Source organism: Eulemur rufifrons, chromosome 6 (genome assembly GCF_041146395.1).
Source record: "Eulemur rufifrons isolate Redbay chromosome 6, OSU_ERuf_1, whole genome shotgun sequence".
Classification (NCBI taxonomy): domain Eukaryota; kingdom Metazoa; phylum Chordata; class Mammalia; order Primates; family Lemuridae; genus Eulemur; species Eulemur rufifrons.
In genome coordinates, this window is record NC_090988.1 from 11,654,336 (window position 1) to 11,673,218 (window position 18,883).

Below are 18,883 nucleotides of genomic sequence, written 5' to 3' on the forward strand. Positions count from 1 at the left end.
GGAGGGAATAATTTTCACAACTAGTAAGCCCCACTACTGTGCTGAACACTTTAATTTACACAATCTTATTTTTCCCAATAACCCTATGCAATTATAGCATTCCCTTATTTTTCAGAGCTTTCAACCCAGGCTTTTTTATTCCAAGTCCAATGCTCTTTATGTTATACCTAACTTCTTTCTTTGTAAAGGAACTCTGGAGTAATGTGTGGAAGAGGGAAAATTTCAAGGGAACCCTGTATTCTTGTAATAATTAATATTGCTCTCAGTTCAGGAAAATGTTTTTCTTCTCAAGCTTTTTCTCAGAGCAACCTTAACCTCCTTGTTCCTGAAGCTGTAGATCAGAGGATTAAGCATGGGCACCACAATAGTATAGAACACTGTGGACACTTTCCCCTGGTCCATGGACAAAACAGAAGAAGGATGAAGATACATGAATGCCCCTGACCCAAAGAAAACAGAAACAACAATTATATGTGAGCTACAAGTGCTGAAGGCTTTGGACCTTCCTTCCGTGGAATGAATGCGGAGAATGCTGGAGAGGATGAAAGCATAAGAGACAATGATTGTGAGGCTGGGCACACCAACATCAAAGCCAACAACAATAAAAACCACCAATTCATTGATGTGAGTGCTGGTGCAGGAGAGCTCCAGGAGGGGGAGGATGTCACACATGTAGTGGTTGATGGTGTTGGCCTCACAGAAGATCAACCTCAGCATGCACCCTGTATGCACCCAGGCACCAATAAATGCACCCACATATACAATCACAGCCAGCAGAGAACAGACCTTGGGGGACATGGCGACTGTGTACAGCAGGGGCTTACAGATGGCCACATAACGATCATAGGCCATCACTGTCAACACATAGCACTCTGCACTGACAAAGAAGCAGTAGAGAAAGAGCTGAGTCATGCACCCTCCATAGGAGATGGTGTTCATCTTTGACACGAAATTTACCAACAGTTTTGGGGTAATGACAGAAGAGTAACAGAGATCAATAAAGGACAAATTAAAGAGGAAGTAGTACATGGGAGTGTGAAGATGAGAATTCAGTCCAATTAGAGTGACCAAGCCCAGGTTTCCTGCCACAGTGACAACATAGATTCCTAGGAAGAGGAAGAAGAGGGGGAGCTGGATCCCTGAATATTCTGTTAAACCCACAAGGATAAATTCAGTGACGAAGGAACTATTTCCAGTGTCCATTCTCTTTCAGTGGGATCTGAAAAATAGGGAGTAGAGTCATATTTGAGGCCCAGAATTACCATGCAGTGCCATTCCCAATCCCTTCTGGAGTCAAAAATCCCAGGGACTCTGCTGAGGTTTAACTATTATATGGAAAGCTGAAGCTGGCACTGCTTGTACAAGGAAGACAGGTGCACAAGAGGCATAATAAGCACAGTATAAGCATGTGGGAGGAAAGTGCCAAGAATAGGAAGTGCAGGGAGTTCTCATCTTTTCTCTGCTTCAGGTTTTCATAAACACTCCAGTTTATGCTTGTTAAACTTTACTCACCACACTCCGGTACCCTCTGCCAGCCACCAATCCAGACTGGATGCTGTGTAGTGTGGCGATCATGAGCACCATGTCCTAGCAGAGTTAGGGAAACAGACTCCCAGAGACCCTTTTGCTTCCTAAACATGCACAGCATGACAGTCCTAAGTCAGCAATGGAACCCTGGCCTCTTTCATAGGAAATTCTCTAAGGGGCAGAAAGATTGGAGTCACTGAAGACCTTATCATCTCAGCACTACTTCTGATCTCATCTGTACCTCAGAGTCAGATCTGGGGAAAGCAGAAAAGTTCATGGAAGCAACTAAAAACAAAGGTTCAGTCTCACTCTCCTTCTGCCTAGAGGCATCAGAATTGTCCTTGAGGTTTCCTCTCCACCTTCCTGCTGCTGTAGGAGGTGGAAGTTCTAACTGAAATGCTCCTCCTCCTCTTGTGTGGAGAAGCTCAGGGCATTTACAAATCTGTCTTTGACTTGCTCTGAGAGTCAATCAGATAAAGATCATGATTTTTAATTATGAGTTTTCCCAGTGATAATTATTAAACTACAAAAAAAAAAAAAAAAGGAATCTGAACAGCACTCATTTTTTTCCAACATATTAATAGGTAGCATCATGTAATTATTTTAAAAAGTCTGAGCTTCAAAGTCTTAGGGATTTGATATAGAGGCTTTCCAAGGAGCCCCTCTATAATTCAAATCCTTTAGGAAACACAGATTTAAAAAAATTGTACAAACATGAAGATGCTTTTACTCTGGTGTCTATAGAGACAAAATTCAACTCAAAACATCACATTAGGGATTGCACATTCCCCAGGACAGATGAGGTAGAAAATTTCCCTTTTCTCCTCATTCTCCTAATGCTTCTTTTATTTTTAGATAAAATTTCTAACACATAGCTAATGACATTTAAAATACCTCTCAAAATACCACATGCACATACACATCGGCCCATGCATACACAATTTTAACAAATTAAAGCACACATGATTATATTGTGTATAATACTATATATGTTTTATGACAAATCACTTCCTTTTTCTTCTTACTCAGCACTCCCCTTCTCAGCTACCCTCTGGCTTATCAGCCCATTATTCATGTTATAACCTATCACACACCTTTTCATATTTTCCTCCCTGCTCATATAGCCATATACATTTATGTGGGATTTACACTTGATTTACAAAGTAAATATTTTGACCCCTCTCTTTTGTCATTTAACAATAATTTATTGAAATATCTCTAAATTCTATGTTGTGGATGTAGCATAAATTAACTGACCACCACATATTAATAAAAACTCACTATTTACCAGTCTTCTTTCCAGTAAAAGTAGTGCTAAAACAATCATCATGGTGCATACATCTTGATATACCAGTACTTTTATTTCAATTGGATAAATTCCACAATATTGTATTTCTGTTAAATATCAGGTGGTTTTTGCAAAGGCCACAATTACATCTCTACAGGCTATGAATGAAATGACCTTTCTTTTTCCCAGTTCTTCTATCAGCACAAGTGTTATTGGTGTTTCATAAGAGTGACAGTCTGGACAGATAGGGGAGGAAGAAAAATGGTGGAGTAAAGGTGACTTCCTGGCTCTCTGCTCCCAGAACAAGAGGTGAAGAACTAGGTCTGCTACGCACAAGTGGATCGTTCCCCAACAAGAACAGCGTTGTGAAACTGCAGAGAAACAGCCTGGGACACAATATAGGGGGGAAAAAAAGGTGAATGGGAGATAGGATCTTGAAGTCTAGAGAGTGCCAGATAAGCAATAGAGAATAGAGCATGGGATGGCTGCACCCACCAGGCCAGCGAATGCACTGGGATCTGACCCATTGGAGAAAGTCCTGCTTCCCCACTGACCTCCACACCCACTTATACAGGGACCTGCCTGAAATAGGTGCAAAATTGCCACAGGAGACAATGGGCTCTGTGCAGAGGAGACAATAGTGGGAAGCATCTTGAACTCCCCCGAGCTCTGTGCTAGGACTGCCCTGGGTGGGGGAGGGACTGGTCTGAGCTACCATTTGAGGGAGTTAGGTGACAGGCACCTCACCTCTAGCGGTCAGCAGGACCAGAAAAAAGGAGGTGAAAGCTGAACAGGGGACTCTATCCTGGAAACTACTGTGGGCGATTAGGTCAGTTCAGGGTGGGTCAGAAAGAGCAAGACCTCTTGCCAGACAGGTGCGAGATTGCAGGAGGGTGACACAAAAGAGACAACAGGGCATCCTGATGACTCAGCTCCCCAATCAGGCATCTGCCAGCTCCTGAACAGTCGTCCCCAGTGCTAATACTCTGTGGGCGGGTGGCTGCCATTTTTGGGGTCTACAACTCAGACACTGTGGTGCGCTACAGTGTGGGGCAGCACCCCCTTCCTCCAGCCTGGGGACTCTCATGACAAGTTTCGCCCTTTCACGACCTATTTTCAACTAGCCAGGCCCGTTTTGATGGATGAATTTTGAATATTTCCCCAGTCATGGGAGCCTAACACCTGTAGGATTCACAGGTGCTGGGGCTCTGGGTACACTTGAAACCACCTCTCCCCCTACCACAGCAACTTTTGTGCCAAAAGTGGTAGGCTCCACCCCTGGAGGTAGGGAGAGACAAGAAAAGCCATTTTCCCTGTGTGACTGGCATGAATCTGCAGGACCTTGGCACAAATCAATAGTTGACATCCCAGTGACTCTGCTTGTCAGACAAGCTTAGGTCTTCCAGTGCAATCATAATTCTGGGGCCTGGTCTCCACATCCAGTTGGCTGCCAACAGTGGGGTTTGCAGTCAGGGAAGGAAAATCCTGGCCAGAGGCCACAGCAGGTGCACCAAGTAACCCCTCCAATCAGGAGCAGCCTCCCAAGTGTGGTAGAAGAACCCTGAACAACATATTAGCAGCTCCCCCAGTGGCAGATCAAGCAACCATAGAAGCACACACATCCAGGCTGGTAGGCAGCAGCTGCAATCTGCCTTGCTCCTATATACCACCTACTGACTCACAGACTAAACAGGATGTGTCATTATCCAAACAACAATCTAAAGGTAAGAAGGAACAGCTGATCCAGATGGGAAAGAATCAGGAAAAGAACTCTGGAAGTAGGAAGAATGAAACGGAAACCACACCCCCAAAGGGGAACACCAGCTCTATAGCAATGGACATCAACCAAATTCAGAACACAAAAATGACAAAATTTCAAACATGGATTTTAAGAAAACTCAATGATATACAAGAAAAAAATGGATAACCAACACAAAGAAACCACAAAACAAATAAAACAAAACAAAAAAACAGGAGTTGGAAGAAAAATTCACTAAGAAATTAAAATATTAAAGAAAAATCAAACCAAACTCCTGGAAATGAAGAATTTATTCAAGGAATTACAAAACACAGTGGAAAGCCTCAAGAACAGGGTAGATCAAACAGAAGAATCTCAGGGATTGATTGAAGATAACACCTTTCAATTAAATAAGTCAGTCACTGAGTGAGAGCAGAGATATGAGAAAAGAGCAAAGCCTACAAGAAATGTGGGATTATGTGAAGAAGACTAACTGAGAATCACAGGCATCCCTGAGAGTGAAGAAGAAAATACACGAGGGTTGGATAAGCTATTTGAAGATATAATAGAGGAAAATTTCCCAGGCCTTGCTAAAAATCTAGATATTCAGGTACAAGAAGCTCAAAGAACTCCTGGGAGATTAATCACAAACAGGAAGACACCACAACACACAGTCATCAGACTGACCAAGATAACCACCAAAGAGGCCCTCCTATTAGCTGTAAGGAAAAAGAAGGAGGTAACATACAAAGGAAAGCCCATCGAATAACGCCAGACTTCTCAATTGAAACCTTACAAGCCAGAAGAGACTGGGGCCTCATTCTCACTCTTCTCAAACAGAATAATGCCCAGCCTAGAATCTTGTACCCTAAAAAAATAAGTTGTGTATATGAAGGAGAAATAAAGATCTTCTCAGATAAGCAAAGACTGAGGTAATTCACCAAGACAAGACCTGCTCTCCAGAAAGCACTCAAAACAGTGTTACACACAGATCAGCACAATAAACACTACTGTAAAATCACCCAAAAGCTAAAGGTCAAAGGCCATATACCACAATTGCTCAAGAGAGAAAACAAAGCAATGAAGTTCAACTCAACAGGATGAACAGAAATCTGCCCCACTTATCAATTCTCTCCATAAATGTGAATGGCTTGAACTGTCCACTAAAGAGACATAGGCTGGCTGAATCCATAAATATACACAAGCCAAGTATCTGCTGTCTTCAGGAAACACTTCGAATCCACAAGGATGCATTCAGATGCAAGGTGATTGGGTGGAAAAAAAATATTTCAAGCAAATGGAAAACAAAAGAAAGCTTGCATGGCAGTTCTAATTTCAGATAACTTAGTCTTTAAATCAGCAAAAGTAATGAAAGACAAAGAGGGTCACTATATAATGGTGAAGGGTACAGTTCAACAAGAAGACATAACAATTCTAAATATTTACACGCCCAACTCAGATGCACCCAGATTCATAAAGCAAACTCTACTTGATCTAAACAAAATGATAAACAGTGACACCATAGTAGTCAAAGACTTCAACACCCCTCTGACAGAACAGGACAGATCCTCCAAACAGAAAATAACAAAGACACAATGGACTTAAACACAACTCTAGAACAAATGGGCCTGACTGACATTTACAGAAGATTCTACTCCAAAACCACAGAATATACTTTTTTCTCATCAGCTCATGGGACATTCTCTAAGACTGACCATATCCTAGGCCACAAAGCATGTCTCAAAAAATTTAAAGAAACAGAAATGATGCCATGCATATTCTCAGATCACAGTGGAATAAAATTAGAAATGAACTTGAACAGAAACCCTCATCTCTACACAAAGTCATGGAAACTAAACAACCATCTGCTAAACAATTATTTCATTAAGGAGGAAATCAAAAGATTCTTTGGGCTGGGTGCTGTGGCTCATGCCTGTAATCCTAGCATTCTGGGAGGCCAAGGCAGGCAGATCATTTCAGCTCAGGAGTTTGAAACCAGCCTGAGCAAGAGTGATACCCCATCTCTACTAAAAATAGAAAGAAATTATATGGACAACTAAAAATATATATAGAAAAAATTAGCCAGGCATGGTGGTGCATGTCTGTAGTCCCAGCTACTCGGCAGGCTGAGGCAGGAGGATTGCTTGAGCCCAGGAGTTTGAGGTTGCTGTGAGCTAGGCTGATGCCATGGCACTCTAGCCTGGGCAACAGAGTGAGACTCTGTCTTAAAAAAAAAAAATTCCCTTTGAACTAAATGACAAAGGAGACATAAGTTATCAAAATCTGTGGGACATAGCTTAAGCAGTCCTGAGAGGAAAATTTATATCCATAAATCCCTACATTCATAAAACAAAAAGATCACAAATAAACAATCTAATGAATCCTCTCAAAGAACTGGAAAAGGATGAACAAACTGACCCCAAACCCAGCAGAAGAAATGAAATAACAAAGATCAGAGCAGAAATAAATGAAATTGATAACAAAAAATGATACAGCAGATTAACAGAACAAAAAGATGGTCTTTTGAAAAAATAAACAAAATTGACATGCCTCTGGCTAGATTAATGAGAAGCAGTAAAGAAAGAACTCTAATAAGCTCCATCAGGAAAAAAAAGGAGAAATTACAACTGATGCCACAGAAATACAAAATATCATCTATGAATACTATAAAAACCTTTATGTACATAAACTGGAAAATGTGGAGGAAACGGACAAATTCTTAGAAGCACGTAGCCTCCCTAGACTCAATCAGGAAGAAACAGAATTCCTGAACAGATCAATACCAAGTACTGAAATTGAAAGAGCAATATAAAACCTTCCTAAAAAGTCCCAGACCAGATGGTTTCACACCTGAATTTTACTAGACCTACAAAAAAGAACTGGTGCCTATCCTGCAGAAATTATTCCACATCATCGAGAAGGAAGGAATCCTCCCTAACACATTTTATGCAGCCAACATCACCCTGATACCAAAACCAGGAAAGGATGCAACAAAAAAAAAACAACAGACCAATACCCCTTACGAATATAGATGCAAAAATTCTCAACAATATCCTAGCAAACCGAATTCAGGTGCTTATCAAAAAAAAAATAATCCAACATGACCAAGTGGGCTTCATCTCAGAGATGCAGGGATGGTTCAACATATGCAAATCTATAAATGTAATTCACCACATAAATAGAAGCAAAAACAAAGACCATATGATCCTCTCAAGAGATGCAGAAAAAGCACTGGACAAAATTCACACCCTTTTAAGATAAGAACGGTTAACAAAACAGGCATAGATGGGACTTACCTAATAATGATACAAGCCATATATGACAAACCCAAGCCAACGTCATGCTGAATGGCGAAAAATTGAAAGCCTTCCCACTTAGAACTGGAACCACACAGGGTTGCCCTCTATCATTGCTTCTGTTCAGCGTAGTGCTGAAAGTCCTAGCCAGAGCAATCAGACAAGAGAAGCAAATCAAGGGCATCCAAATGGGGGCCGAATAGGTCAAACTATCTCTCTTTGCTAACTACATGATCTTATATCTAGAAGACCCCAAAGATTCTGTCATGAGACTACTGGAATTGATAAACAAATTCAGCAAAGTCTCAGGTTACAAAATCAATTTATAGAAATCAGTAGCATTCCTATACACCACCAACAGTCAAACTGAGAAGCAAATCAAAGACTCAATACCCTTCACAATAGCAACAAAGAAAATAAAGTACCTAGGAATATATTTAATTAGAAGGTAAAAGACCTCTACAGGGAGAACTATCAAACATTGAAGAAGGAAATAGTGGAGGACATAAAGAGGTGGAAAAACATACCATGCTCCTGGGTCAGCAGAATCAACATTGTTAAAATGTCTATACTATCCAAAGTGATCTACAGATTCAATGCAATCCCTATTAAAATACCAATACCATTTTTCACAGATCTAGGAAAAATAATTCTACACTTTGTATGAAACCAGAGAAGACCCCATGTAGCAAAAGAAATCTTAAGCAAAAAGAACAAATTGGGAAGCATCAGTTTACCAGACTTCAAGCTATAGTACAAGGCTATACTAAATAAAATAGCATAGTACTGGCACAAGAACAGAGATAAAGACCAATGGAACAAAACTGAGAACCCAGATATAACACCATTCTCATATAGCCATCTAATCTTTGACAAAGCAGACAAAACCATACACTGGGAAAAAGAATCCCTATTCAATAAATGGTGCTGGGAAAACTGGATAGCCACATGTAGCAGACTGAAACAGGATTCTCACCTTTCACCTCTCACAAAAATCAATTCACAGTGGATAACAGACCTTAACCTAAGGCACGAAACCATAAGAATTCTAGAAGAAAATGTTGGAAAAAACTCTTATAGACATCAGGCTACCCAAAGGATTTATGAAGAAACACCCAAAGCAATCACACCTATAACAAAAATAAATAAATGGGACATAATCAAATTAAAAAGCTTCTGCACAGCCAAAGAAATTATCACTAGAGTGAATAGTCAACCTACAGAATGGGAGAAAATATTTGCATGGTATACATCCAATAAAGGGATAATAACCTGAAACTACATAGAACTTAGGAAAATCAGCAAGAAAAAAATCAAACAACTCCATTAAAATGTGGGCAAAGAACATCAACAGAAACGTTTGAAATAAAGATAGACTAATGGCCAATAAATATATGAAAAAATGCTCAACATCTCTAATCATCAGAGAAATGCAAATCAAAAACACAATGAGAGATCACTTAACTACAGTGAGAATGTCTTTTATGAAAAAGCCCCCAAACAACAAATGTTGGTGTGGATGCAGAGAAATAGCAACACTCATACACTGCTGGTGGGACTGCAAACTAGTATAACCTCTATGGAAAAAGGCAAATGGGATAATGCAGAGGAAACTGTGCACTTGCTCCTCCAAAGAGCAATTGTCACACTTGCACAAGTCTCTATATTGATGTTTGTAGTGTATTAATTCAATTTTATGCCACAGAGGGACTTTAAACACTGCAAGTGATTCCATCAGCCTTCCCCTCACTGAAGAAGATGAGAGGCTCTGCCTCAGTTGCAAAACTTCCTCACTTTGAGTGAGAATTTAATATTTAAAGGTACATATTTCTACAACATGACCCCTGAATATAAATTACTTCATTTGATGCTCAGCTGAATTAATAGTAAAATACCCCAATGCCAGAGAGAAACCAACTGTGCCAAATTTATGGAAAACACCCTTTCATTCCCAACATGGACATGATGCTTACAAAGTCAATTTCAGAGTAATTTTGACTATTTAAGACTTTCAGGATTTTTTTTTTCAGATGCAACTACAATGTTGTCTTGTGAAAATCTACATTTATCTCTTCCTCTTTGCCATGCTTTCTGTATGTTGGTGACATTCAATATGATGCAACATGTTACTAGCCACCTAGCAAATAAAAAATGCTGGGTGTGTATGTGTGTGTAGGTGTACTATAGGGTAGGAAGTCAGTTTAAAGAAGAGTGCAGAGTGGGCTTCAATCGATACTGGGGTTTGAGGCAATAACAAGATGTGGAACTCAAACCCACTTTTTTCTGGCTTTCATCAGCCTTCAACCAGAGTGCACCCTGATCTTGCTCATTTCAAACTCAATCCTGAGCTTGCTTAGAAAAAGTTCACATTAAATAAATTTGGCATGTAATCAACAAACTTTCTTTCTGGCTGTACCTATGAGAGCCATTGTCTGTTATCACACAGAAATTCCAAGCTTTCCTACTGACTTAGAAACATCTTCTTCCTAAACATCAGCATAGGAAAATCTCATGCCTTGCCTGTTTAATTGTCAGCTGTGACAACCTCCATAGAATTATACTTTGTCTCATAATTTCTTCACATTTAAAGAAACCTACAAAGGACAATTCATTTTTGTATATATAAAACACTCAATTGATTTCCCTCCCTGTAAAAGAAAACCAAATAAATACATAATGCTAAAAGTTGCAAACTAAAAGCTATCAACTAAGTTGCATCCTAAAAATTTTCCACTATTAACTTCTATATCTATTTATCTTTTAAAATTATGTTTCTCTTCATGACCAAATCACTTCCGGAAGGCTCCAAAATATCTTAAAGAATAAAATCTCACTTAAAGAAAGTGTATCTTTTCTGAAATTAAAACAGATTTTATTTGTATTTTGAGGCTTCTCAAATAAAAATTAGTGACCCAGATTAATCCATTCTTTGGGCCAACTCCAGTGGTAATAAAATATATAACAGAGTGGATGTACTTCTGCAGTGTCTACAAAACATTTCAAATAGCACAAATATTATTTCTCTATTTAGAAACACTGTTCAACAAAAAAGCCATTCTATCAAAAGGTAAAAGAAAAAGCAAAAGAAAACTCCAACTAAGATCAACTATTTTATAATAACAGAACTTTTTTTTTTTTTTTTTTTTTTTGACAGAGTCTCACTCTGTTGCCCAGGCTAGAGTGAGTGCCGTGGCATCAGCCTAGCTCACAGCAACCTCAAACTCCTGAGCTCAAGCGATCCTCCTGTCTCAGCCTCCCTAGTAGTTGGGACTACAGGCATGCACCACCATGCCCGGCTAATTTTTTTCTATATATATTTTTAGCTGTCCATATAATTTCTTTCTATTTTTAGTAGAGATGGGGTCTCGCTCTTGCTCAGGCTGGTCTCGAACTCCTGAGCTCAAACAATCCGCCCACCTCGGCTTCCCAGAGTGCTAGGATTACAGGTGCGAGCCACCGCGCCCGGCCTATAATAACAGAACTTTTTGAGTGAAAATAAAGCAACTTGATATTGGGGCTGGAGGTTGGGATATCAGTGGTCATGTCAAACCATAACTCAAGGATTTAGCAAAGGCAAATATCTGAAATTAAGCCAACAAACCATTTATGCTAAATTTCATAATATCTAAATACTGAGTGAAGATTAGAAAAATGGTAAAATAGTAAATATTATTACAATTATTTCAGAAAATGTTTAAATTGTTACTTGATTCAGGATAAAGAATTTTAAGGGCCATCATATTTTTCACTGTTTTCTCAAATGGGAAAATAATATAACATCCTGTTCTAGAAAAGAAATTGTCATGATTTAGGTTATTCACCAAACATTTCTTTCAAATTATCGTTTATGTCTTAAATGCAATATGAGATGTTAGTACTTGAAAATCCACATGGAAATAGCAAATGAAAACCAACATAAACAGGAGTGATTTGGTTCTTCTCAGGGCCTCCAGCCCTCTGGGTTTATCCTGTCTTAATACCAAATGGAGCTCTGACTCGGGGCAGGGCGGGGCAAGGGCAATATACGTAACCTAAACTTTTGTGCCCCCATAATATGCTGAAATTAAAAAAAATACCAAATGGCTGAAGTCTTCGTCCTGCTCAGGAAAGCCCTGTGATCACCATAATATTTGTAGGGCCTTCTAGTGTTGAAAAGAGTGTCAGAGGCAGGAGCTTTAATTTTTCGTCTTTTTACTTTCCAAATTCTTTCTTCCTGAGTTTCAGTTACCACTCATGATGTTTCCTCCTGAAGATGCTTTCTTTTCCCTTCTGCTTCCCCCAAAATGTGATCACAGGTTTTTCATATTCACTCCCTAAAACATTACTAGTGTATGGTCATTGTGGATTATAAGTTTTATCAAATCTTTATGACAGTGAAGGATAATTACAGTACTCAACAGAACAGATACAAATTCAAATTGAAATGTGGTTTCTAAATCCTCACTGGCCATTTGCTACAGAGGCACCTGTGATTTATTGGCTGTGTGTCTCCCTGGGTCCTGGCCTAATGACATGTCCTGGGCTCCTTTCTCTCCCATGCCCTGTTCTGTGAATTACAAGCACCTGAAAACATTTAAATTTTTTTTTCAATTTTGTAAAAAAGTCAGTTCTCCACTTAAGCCAATTATTTCTCAATTATCCTAGCTAACAGACCTCCTCTTTCATGACAAAAACAGCCATAAAAATTTTTTCTGGAACAAACATACAAAGCAACAGCCATCCTGAAAAAACTTTATATATCATCTAGATATAAAGCATACTCAATTTTCCAGAAGTAATGTTTTCTAATACAGTATTTAATGCTTACTGAATAAAAATAATAAAATGAAGTAAATGTATACCAGAAAGAGAAGTAGACTTAAAATCAGAAGAGCATTTGTTTATTATACGCTTTTTCATGAAGAAGCTGTGTGACTTAATGAAATAAATATATATTGGTGGTCTACAATGAGCTATTTTGAAGGTATAAAGGTAAATGTGAAATTTATGCCAAAAAAGAGAATGCACAGTGTTTACAAAGACAAAAATGGCTTATATGTAGTAAGCCTTGTGAAACCTCGCATATCTGTGAAACACTGGCATTTGAAGGAGACAAGATACTGCCCAGTGGGGGATGGAAAGACAATGCACTGGACCATTACAAGTCAGAGAACAGAACCCCACAGCCACCAACAACACATGGTCATCCTAGTTTTACTTCACTTGATCTTCTGCAGAAGGTTTAATCTTTTCCAGGAGAAAAAAAGAAAATATTTTCCATAATAACAATGGAAAAAACAGAGATTAAAACTTCCTTAACTTCATGATAAAACAGGAAAAATAATGAAAAGGGGAAAAATGTGCAAATGATGGGGGGAAAAGAAAACCTATTATAAAAAAATTGTAACAAAATTGAGAGGATACTAAATAATCAACATGATAAGAAACAATAGGGAAAAAGTATTTTCTCCTAAACTGTTGTGATAAAATACAGAGCCTGCCTGCCCTGTAACTACATGCACCGAGAGATCCTATTTCTCCTACTCAGGGCTTTTCTCAGAGCAAATTTAACATCTTTATTCCTCAAGCTGTAGATTAAGGGGTTCATCATGGGAACCACATTGGTGTAAAAGACAGAAGAGATTTTTCCCTCATTCATAGACCCAGCAGAAGATGGTTTGAGATACATAAATGCACCCGATCCAAAGAAGAAAGAAACGGCAAGTATATGGGAACTGCAAGTGCTGAAGGCTTTGGACCTGCCTTCCTTGGAGCTGATTTGAAGAATGTTGGAAAGGATGCAACTATAAGAAATAAAGATGGTGAGACTGGGCACAATAATGTTAATGCCAACTACAATGAAAACCACCAGCTCATTAACATAGGTGCTGGTGCAGGAGAGCTGGAGCACAGGGAGGATGTCACAGAAATAGTGGTTGATGGTATTTGCATCACAGAAGGTCAGTCTCAGCATGCATCCAGTGTGGGCCATGGCACCAGAGAAGGCCATCAAGTATGAACCAAGCATGAGGTTGCAACATACTTTAGGGGACATGGCAGTGTTATACAAAAGTGGGTTACAAATGGCCACATAGCGATCATAGGCCATTGACATCAGCACATAGCATTCAGAAATGACAAAAAAACAGTAAAAGTACAGCTGGGTCATGCACTCCTTGTAGGAGATAATGTTCTTGTTTGATATAAAGTTTATCAACATTTTAGGAGTAAACACAGAAGAATAACAGAGGTCAATGAAGGACAAGTTAAAGAGGAAAAAGTACATGGGGGTGTGAAGGTGGGAATTCAGCCCAATTAGAGTTACCAAGCCCAAATTCCCCAACACAGTGACCACATACATTGTTAGAAACAGTAGAAACAGGGACATTTGGAGATCTGGCTGTTCTGTTAATCCTGTAAGAATGAATTCAGTCACAAAAGAGCCATTTCTAGGAGCCATTGTTCTCTAAGGGGATCTGTGGACACAGGAAAAAAGGATTGCATTAGAGGACAACACAGCTCTTATAACAAAGCTGTTCCCATAAGAGCTGTATATCTTGGGGTTGTGTGAGATTAGAACAACCTGGACTCACAGAATCTGCTGTTACCACTACCCCGTTACTGAGTGGTAGCAACTGCCTCTTATGAGAGTCTTACTTTGCTAAATACAGCAAAAAGCACCAACAATTTAGCCTACAGCATGAAGGCCGGGGTTGCCAGAGGCAAACATGACTGCTGGAAATAAGAGGGGATAAAAGGAAAGAAGGGTGGACCCAATGAGTGCATTGCGCACCGTTTGGGGAGTGGTAACACTTGAAGGTGCTGACTCGGGAAAGGGGGGGTGGGGAAAAAAATATGAAACTATTGTTTTTAACTTGCACTGTTCACTTAATAATTTATCATGAATATTTCCCATATTATTTCATATCATTGTACAAGAAATAATGTATACATTATGAGGACATACTGTATCTAACAAGATATACTGTTAGACTCTTTGATTCTGTAAAATTAAATTGGAAAAAAAAAAAAAAAAAAGAAGGGTGGACCAGGACAGAATCATCCTCCTCTCATCTCATCATTTCTTCATTCACTTCATCCCTCCCCTCACCAGTGAAGTTGGAGGCAGAGCCTTTAGCAACCTTGTGCTGGCCTGTAATGCAGATTATACTCTGGTGGGCGGGAGCCAAAACATTGTTTCTAGTCCTGAAATATGGGACCAGAGTCTAGGACAGGTTAAATTACAGCCCCATGTGATCAAATAAAAGCCCTCCATCTAGAACAGAGAGTGTTCTGTCCATGGAGCGGGGAACTCACTGATTAGATGCTGCAATCACTGGGTCCACTAATGTCTGGACGTTCTCTGCTCCTCCTTGAACAGATTCTTCCGGCACCTTCATTTGAGTCTCAGGACTGCATAATATAGGAAAAAAAATTTGTCTAACTTAGATTCCAGGATGTACATCTCAAAAAAAGGAGGACATAAATATGCATGGAATTCAGAAACTCACCCTCCTCAGACCAGAAATCCTTCGTGCTTCCCTATTCTTGTCATTTGCCACCATGGTCCTAGAGGGAAAATCTCAGGTTCTGAGGCTTTGGTTGCTTTGATACTAAGAGGGCGCAGTCCACCTTTACTTTTCAACATGCCCTGGAAATTTCTTTGAACTATAGATCATGATTTCTGTCTATGACTTTGAGTCCTTTCACACAAGAAAGACAAAGTCACTGTTATTACCACACTGCCACTAGATAAGGCACAGTTTTTATGTTAGTTTACTGACAATGCACTGGTTAGAAACAGGATAGAAGCTTACTAGGTCCCTTCACCAGAGAACAAATTCTAGGAGTAAAAGGGAAATATGGGGATTGTATTTACACCCTGTACCGTGATCTGCATTTCCTTGGGGACTCACAATTGTACTCAAGTCTTTCCTTCACCCTTGGGCTTGTACATCCCCCAAGACAACAAATATAAACTCCCATCTCACCATTATCTTCATATCTGATGGGAATATATTGCTTTGGATATTTCTCTCCTTTTTCCCACTTCGTAAATGGACATTTTCCACAGGTTCTACCTTCTATGCTTCCTTCATATTTTATCCTAAATTTTGCAAGAATTGTAGTAACTCACTTGAGTTGTGATTTCTCATGGGCTATATCAGTTTTCTTTTTAATTTCTTTCTTCTTTCTAACATTTTGAACTTTTGAACACCTACTGGATATTTCTACCTGAGGATCTTGCTAAGAGTTTAAATGAAACAACTAACTTAAAAGTTACTTAAATTCTCTGTGCTTTAGGTTCAAAATTGCTGAAATAGGGACAGTAATAACAGCATCTCTTTCCTTAGGTTCTTAATGACAATTAAATAAGATACTAAAAGTGAAATGGTAGAACACTGTGTGGCACATGGCAAACAGTCAATAAATGTCAGCTGTCATTGTTTATATTCCCATAACCTTGGTAACTCCTCCACTCATATTATTTCCTTTTAATTCCTCTTTTCCTCTAAAAACAGTAAGTTCCATAAGGACAAAGATCACTTTTGCTTTGCTTACTACTCTGCCCCTGGTGCTAAGTACAGAGCAGAGCATATATTGTAGTAGAAACTCCTTACATGTTTATGGAAATTATGTTCCATGGCTGAAAGCCTTCAGAATCTTTTCCATATATCCTGAATGGTAAGAATAGAGTCTACAAACACAGTGTCCTCCATCCCTTTCCCTAGTCTACCACACAAGCTCAGTTACTCTTCAGGTTTTAATTAAACTGTACTACTGAAATGTAGTGGCTCCTAACTCCCATTCTAGTATTTCCCCACATGCCCCCTCTTACTTAGCCATCTGCACGGCTGCTACAATCAGATCTGAAAGTGAAGCTCTGTCCCTCTCCAGATTTAGAACATTCAATGGTTCTCCATTACCCACTCACACTACCCATATCCTGGAAATGTACATGGAAGTAATGGGCATTTGAGGCTATGTAATAAAAATATGAGTCTCAAAACTGATTTAGCCAGATTTAAAATTAAAGAAGAAATTGAGGTATAGTTGATGAGGAGACATAAACAACTATTCCAATTATTTAAGTATTTTAAGCACATTCTCATTTAAAAACCCATTTTAATTAGGAGAATGTAACAATAAATCTGGAGATGGAGTGCTCTAGGTAGGTTCAGCAACTAAACATTCTAATTGAGAACGAGCCTCTTCCATTCTCCTGTACTCAGTCTGGTGTCCTAAGTCCTCAGGCTTATCACCTCAGGGTCACAAAATAGCTGCTGTAGCTCTCAAAAGTGCATGCAAATGCAACTACATCCAAAGAATAAAGCCAGATTAAAAGGCAAGAGAACTCCCCTCAAGTATCTCCCTATATATTATGAAGTAAATCTTCTCCTGGAGCCAATAAGATGACTGCCCTTGATTTCTCTTCTGTTATGGGCTATGTAATATGGCCACCTTAACTGCAAGGAAAAGTAGCAAAATGAATCTTTCCCATTTCCAGCATCTATCATGGAAGGAAGTTTCTGGCATTAGGGAAAAAATATAAAATAAATGTCTATTGGAGAGGGTACCAACATTGTCCTCCCAAACAAAAAGCTTACAAAAAATGTAATAGGAAATTGTGTTTATTCAATGTAACTAAAAAATATACTTATTTTTAGGTGGTTATGCTTTTTATTTTTAAAGTTAAAAAAGTGTTATTTTTTTAAGTATTTTTAAAGAGTGTACTTGTTATTTGTTTACTCTTTTAAGCTTTAAATCAATGCATGTCTTGGGATAATAAACACATATATGTGAATTTTTTTTAATTGTTTGAAACTTAAAAACTATTACCTGTACTTTTCAAATTTCCTCAAAGATTTCCCAATAGGTCGCAAATTCTGGGCTGTATCAGCTGCTTTTCTGCCTTAAGTTTCAATAATTCTGCATAATTATCATTAGATACCTGGCAAGATTTGGGAAGTGGGAAAGGATGGCTTTCTGCACGACAGGAATCAATGTATCAGAGATTGTAAATATTGTGGAGTGGTGAATCCAAAAACTCAACAATCTACTGATTGACAGCCTATATAACATGCCTGAGCAGTTTTCCCGGGCAGAAGTAATTCCACTTGAAAGTTAGGGTACATAAAAATGCTCTATGAACAATTTTACTCAAAAGGCCATTCTGTGCTTTCCAGATGAAACATCTAGGCAATTCTAAGTAACACTAAATAATGAGTACATACAGTGGCTCTGGCCTGTAAATTCTGGCTACTCTCAAGCCAGGAGTTTGAGATCAGTCTAGGCAACATAACAAGAATCGCATCTCTAAAAAAAATTTTTTTTTAAAAAAACTAGCCAGGCAAGGTGGGTGCACTACAGCTAGTAGCTGTAGTTCTAGATACTCAGAAAGCTAAGGTGGAAGATTGCTTGAGCCCAGGAGTTCAAGGCTGCAGTGAGGTATAATGGAGCCACTGCACTCCAGCCTAGGTGACAGGGGGAGGCCTCATCTCTTAAAAAAAGAAAAAACTGCACACATATCTTAGCTAGTAACACACCACTTCAGAGTTAAAATAGTATATATGTTACCATACATTAGATTAAATAATACTTCTGAAACGTATTTCCTTAAAACTCCACCTTCAATTTAAAAGCATTCTTCTCTATAATTGAAAGTTTACACATCTCCACAAACTGAGTTAAGAGAATAATATAATTTATAATCACGATTTCCAAAGAACCAAAATAAAATTTTGAAAATATGTATATTATAGCACACACCTTCTGTTTAGATTTGAAAGTGTCAGATGTCATAAGATACGGCTTCCACACATGCTGAGAAGAGCTTCCTCCAGGGAAGCCCACCAGTAATGCCTGGTGTAGTTAGGCGGCTGCACAACGGCCCACGGGCCCCCCAGCCTTCAGACTAACTCCTGTGGCGGAGCTGTGCAGCTCCCAGGCTAGAGGCCAGTGGGACCACACCTTACCAGCTAAACCAGCTTTCCTTCTGTTTCCTCCTTTCAGTCATGCTTTACTCACAGATGGTATACCAAGTTGAACCTGATT

General features: G+C 39.0%; 2 protein-coding genes across 2 annotated transcripts; both read right to left on the minus strand.

Moving 5' to 3' along the window:
- Nucleotides 1-267: 267 nt before the first annotated feature.
- On the minus strand, nt 268-1,203 carry LOC138383719 (olfactory receptor 8B8-like). Its single transcript, XM_069468760.1, has one exon. It carries the CDS (start codon nt 1,201-1,203, stop codon nt 268-270), a length of 936 nt encoding a protein of 311 aa, XP_069324861.1.
- Nucleotides 1,204-7,372: 6,169 nt separating this feature from the next.
- Nucleotides 7,373-14,288, minus strand: LOC138384767 (olfactory receptor 8B3-like). The gene is made up of 2 exons (XM_069470454.1): nt 13,373-14,288; nt 7,373-7,413 (listed from the first exon to the last, which is right to left on the minus strand). Exons 1-2 carry the CDS (start codon nt 14,286-14,288, stop codon nt 7,373-7,375), a joined length of 957 nt encoding a protein of 318 aa, XP_069326555.1.
- Nucleotides 14,289-18,883: the final 4,595 nt, after the last annotated feature.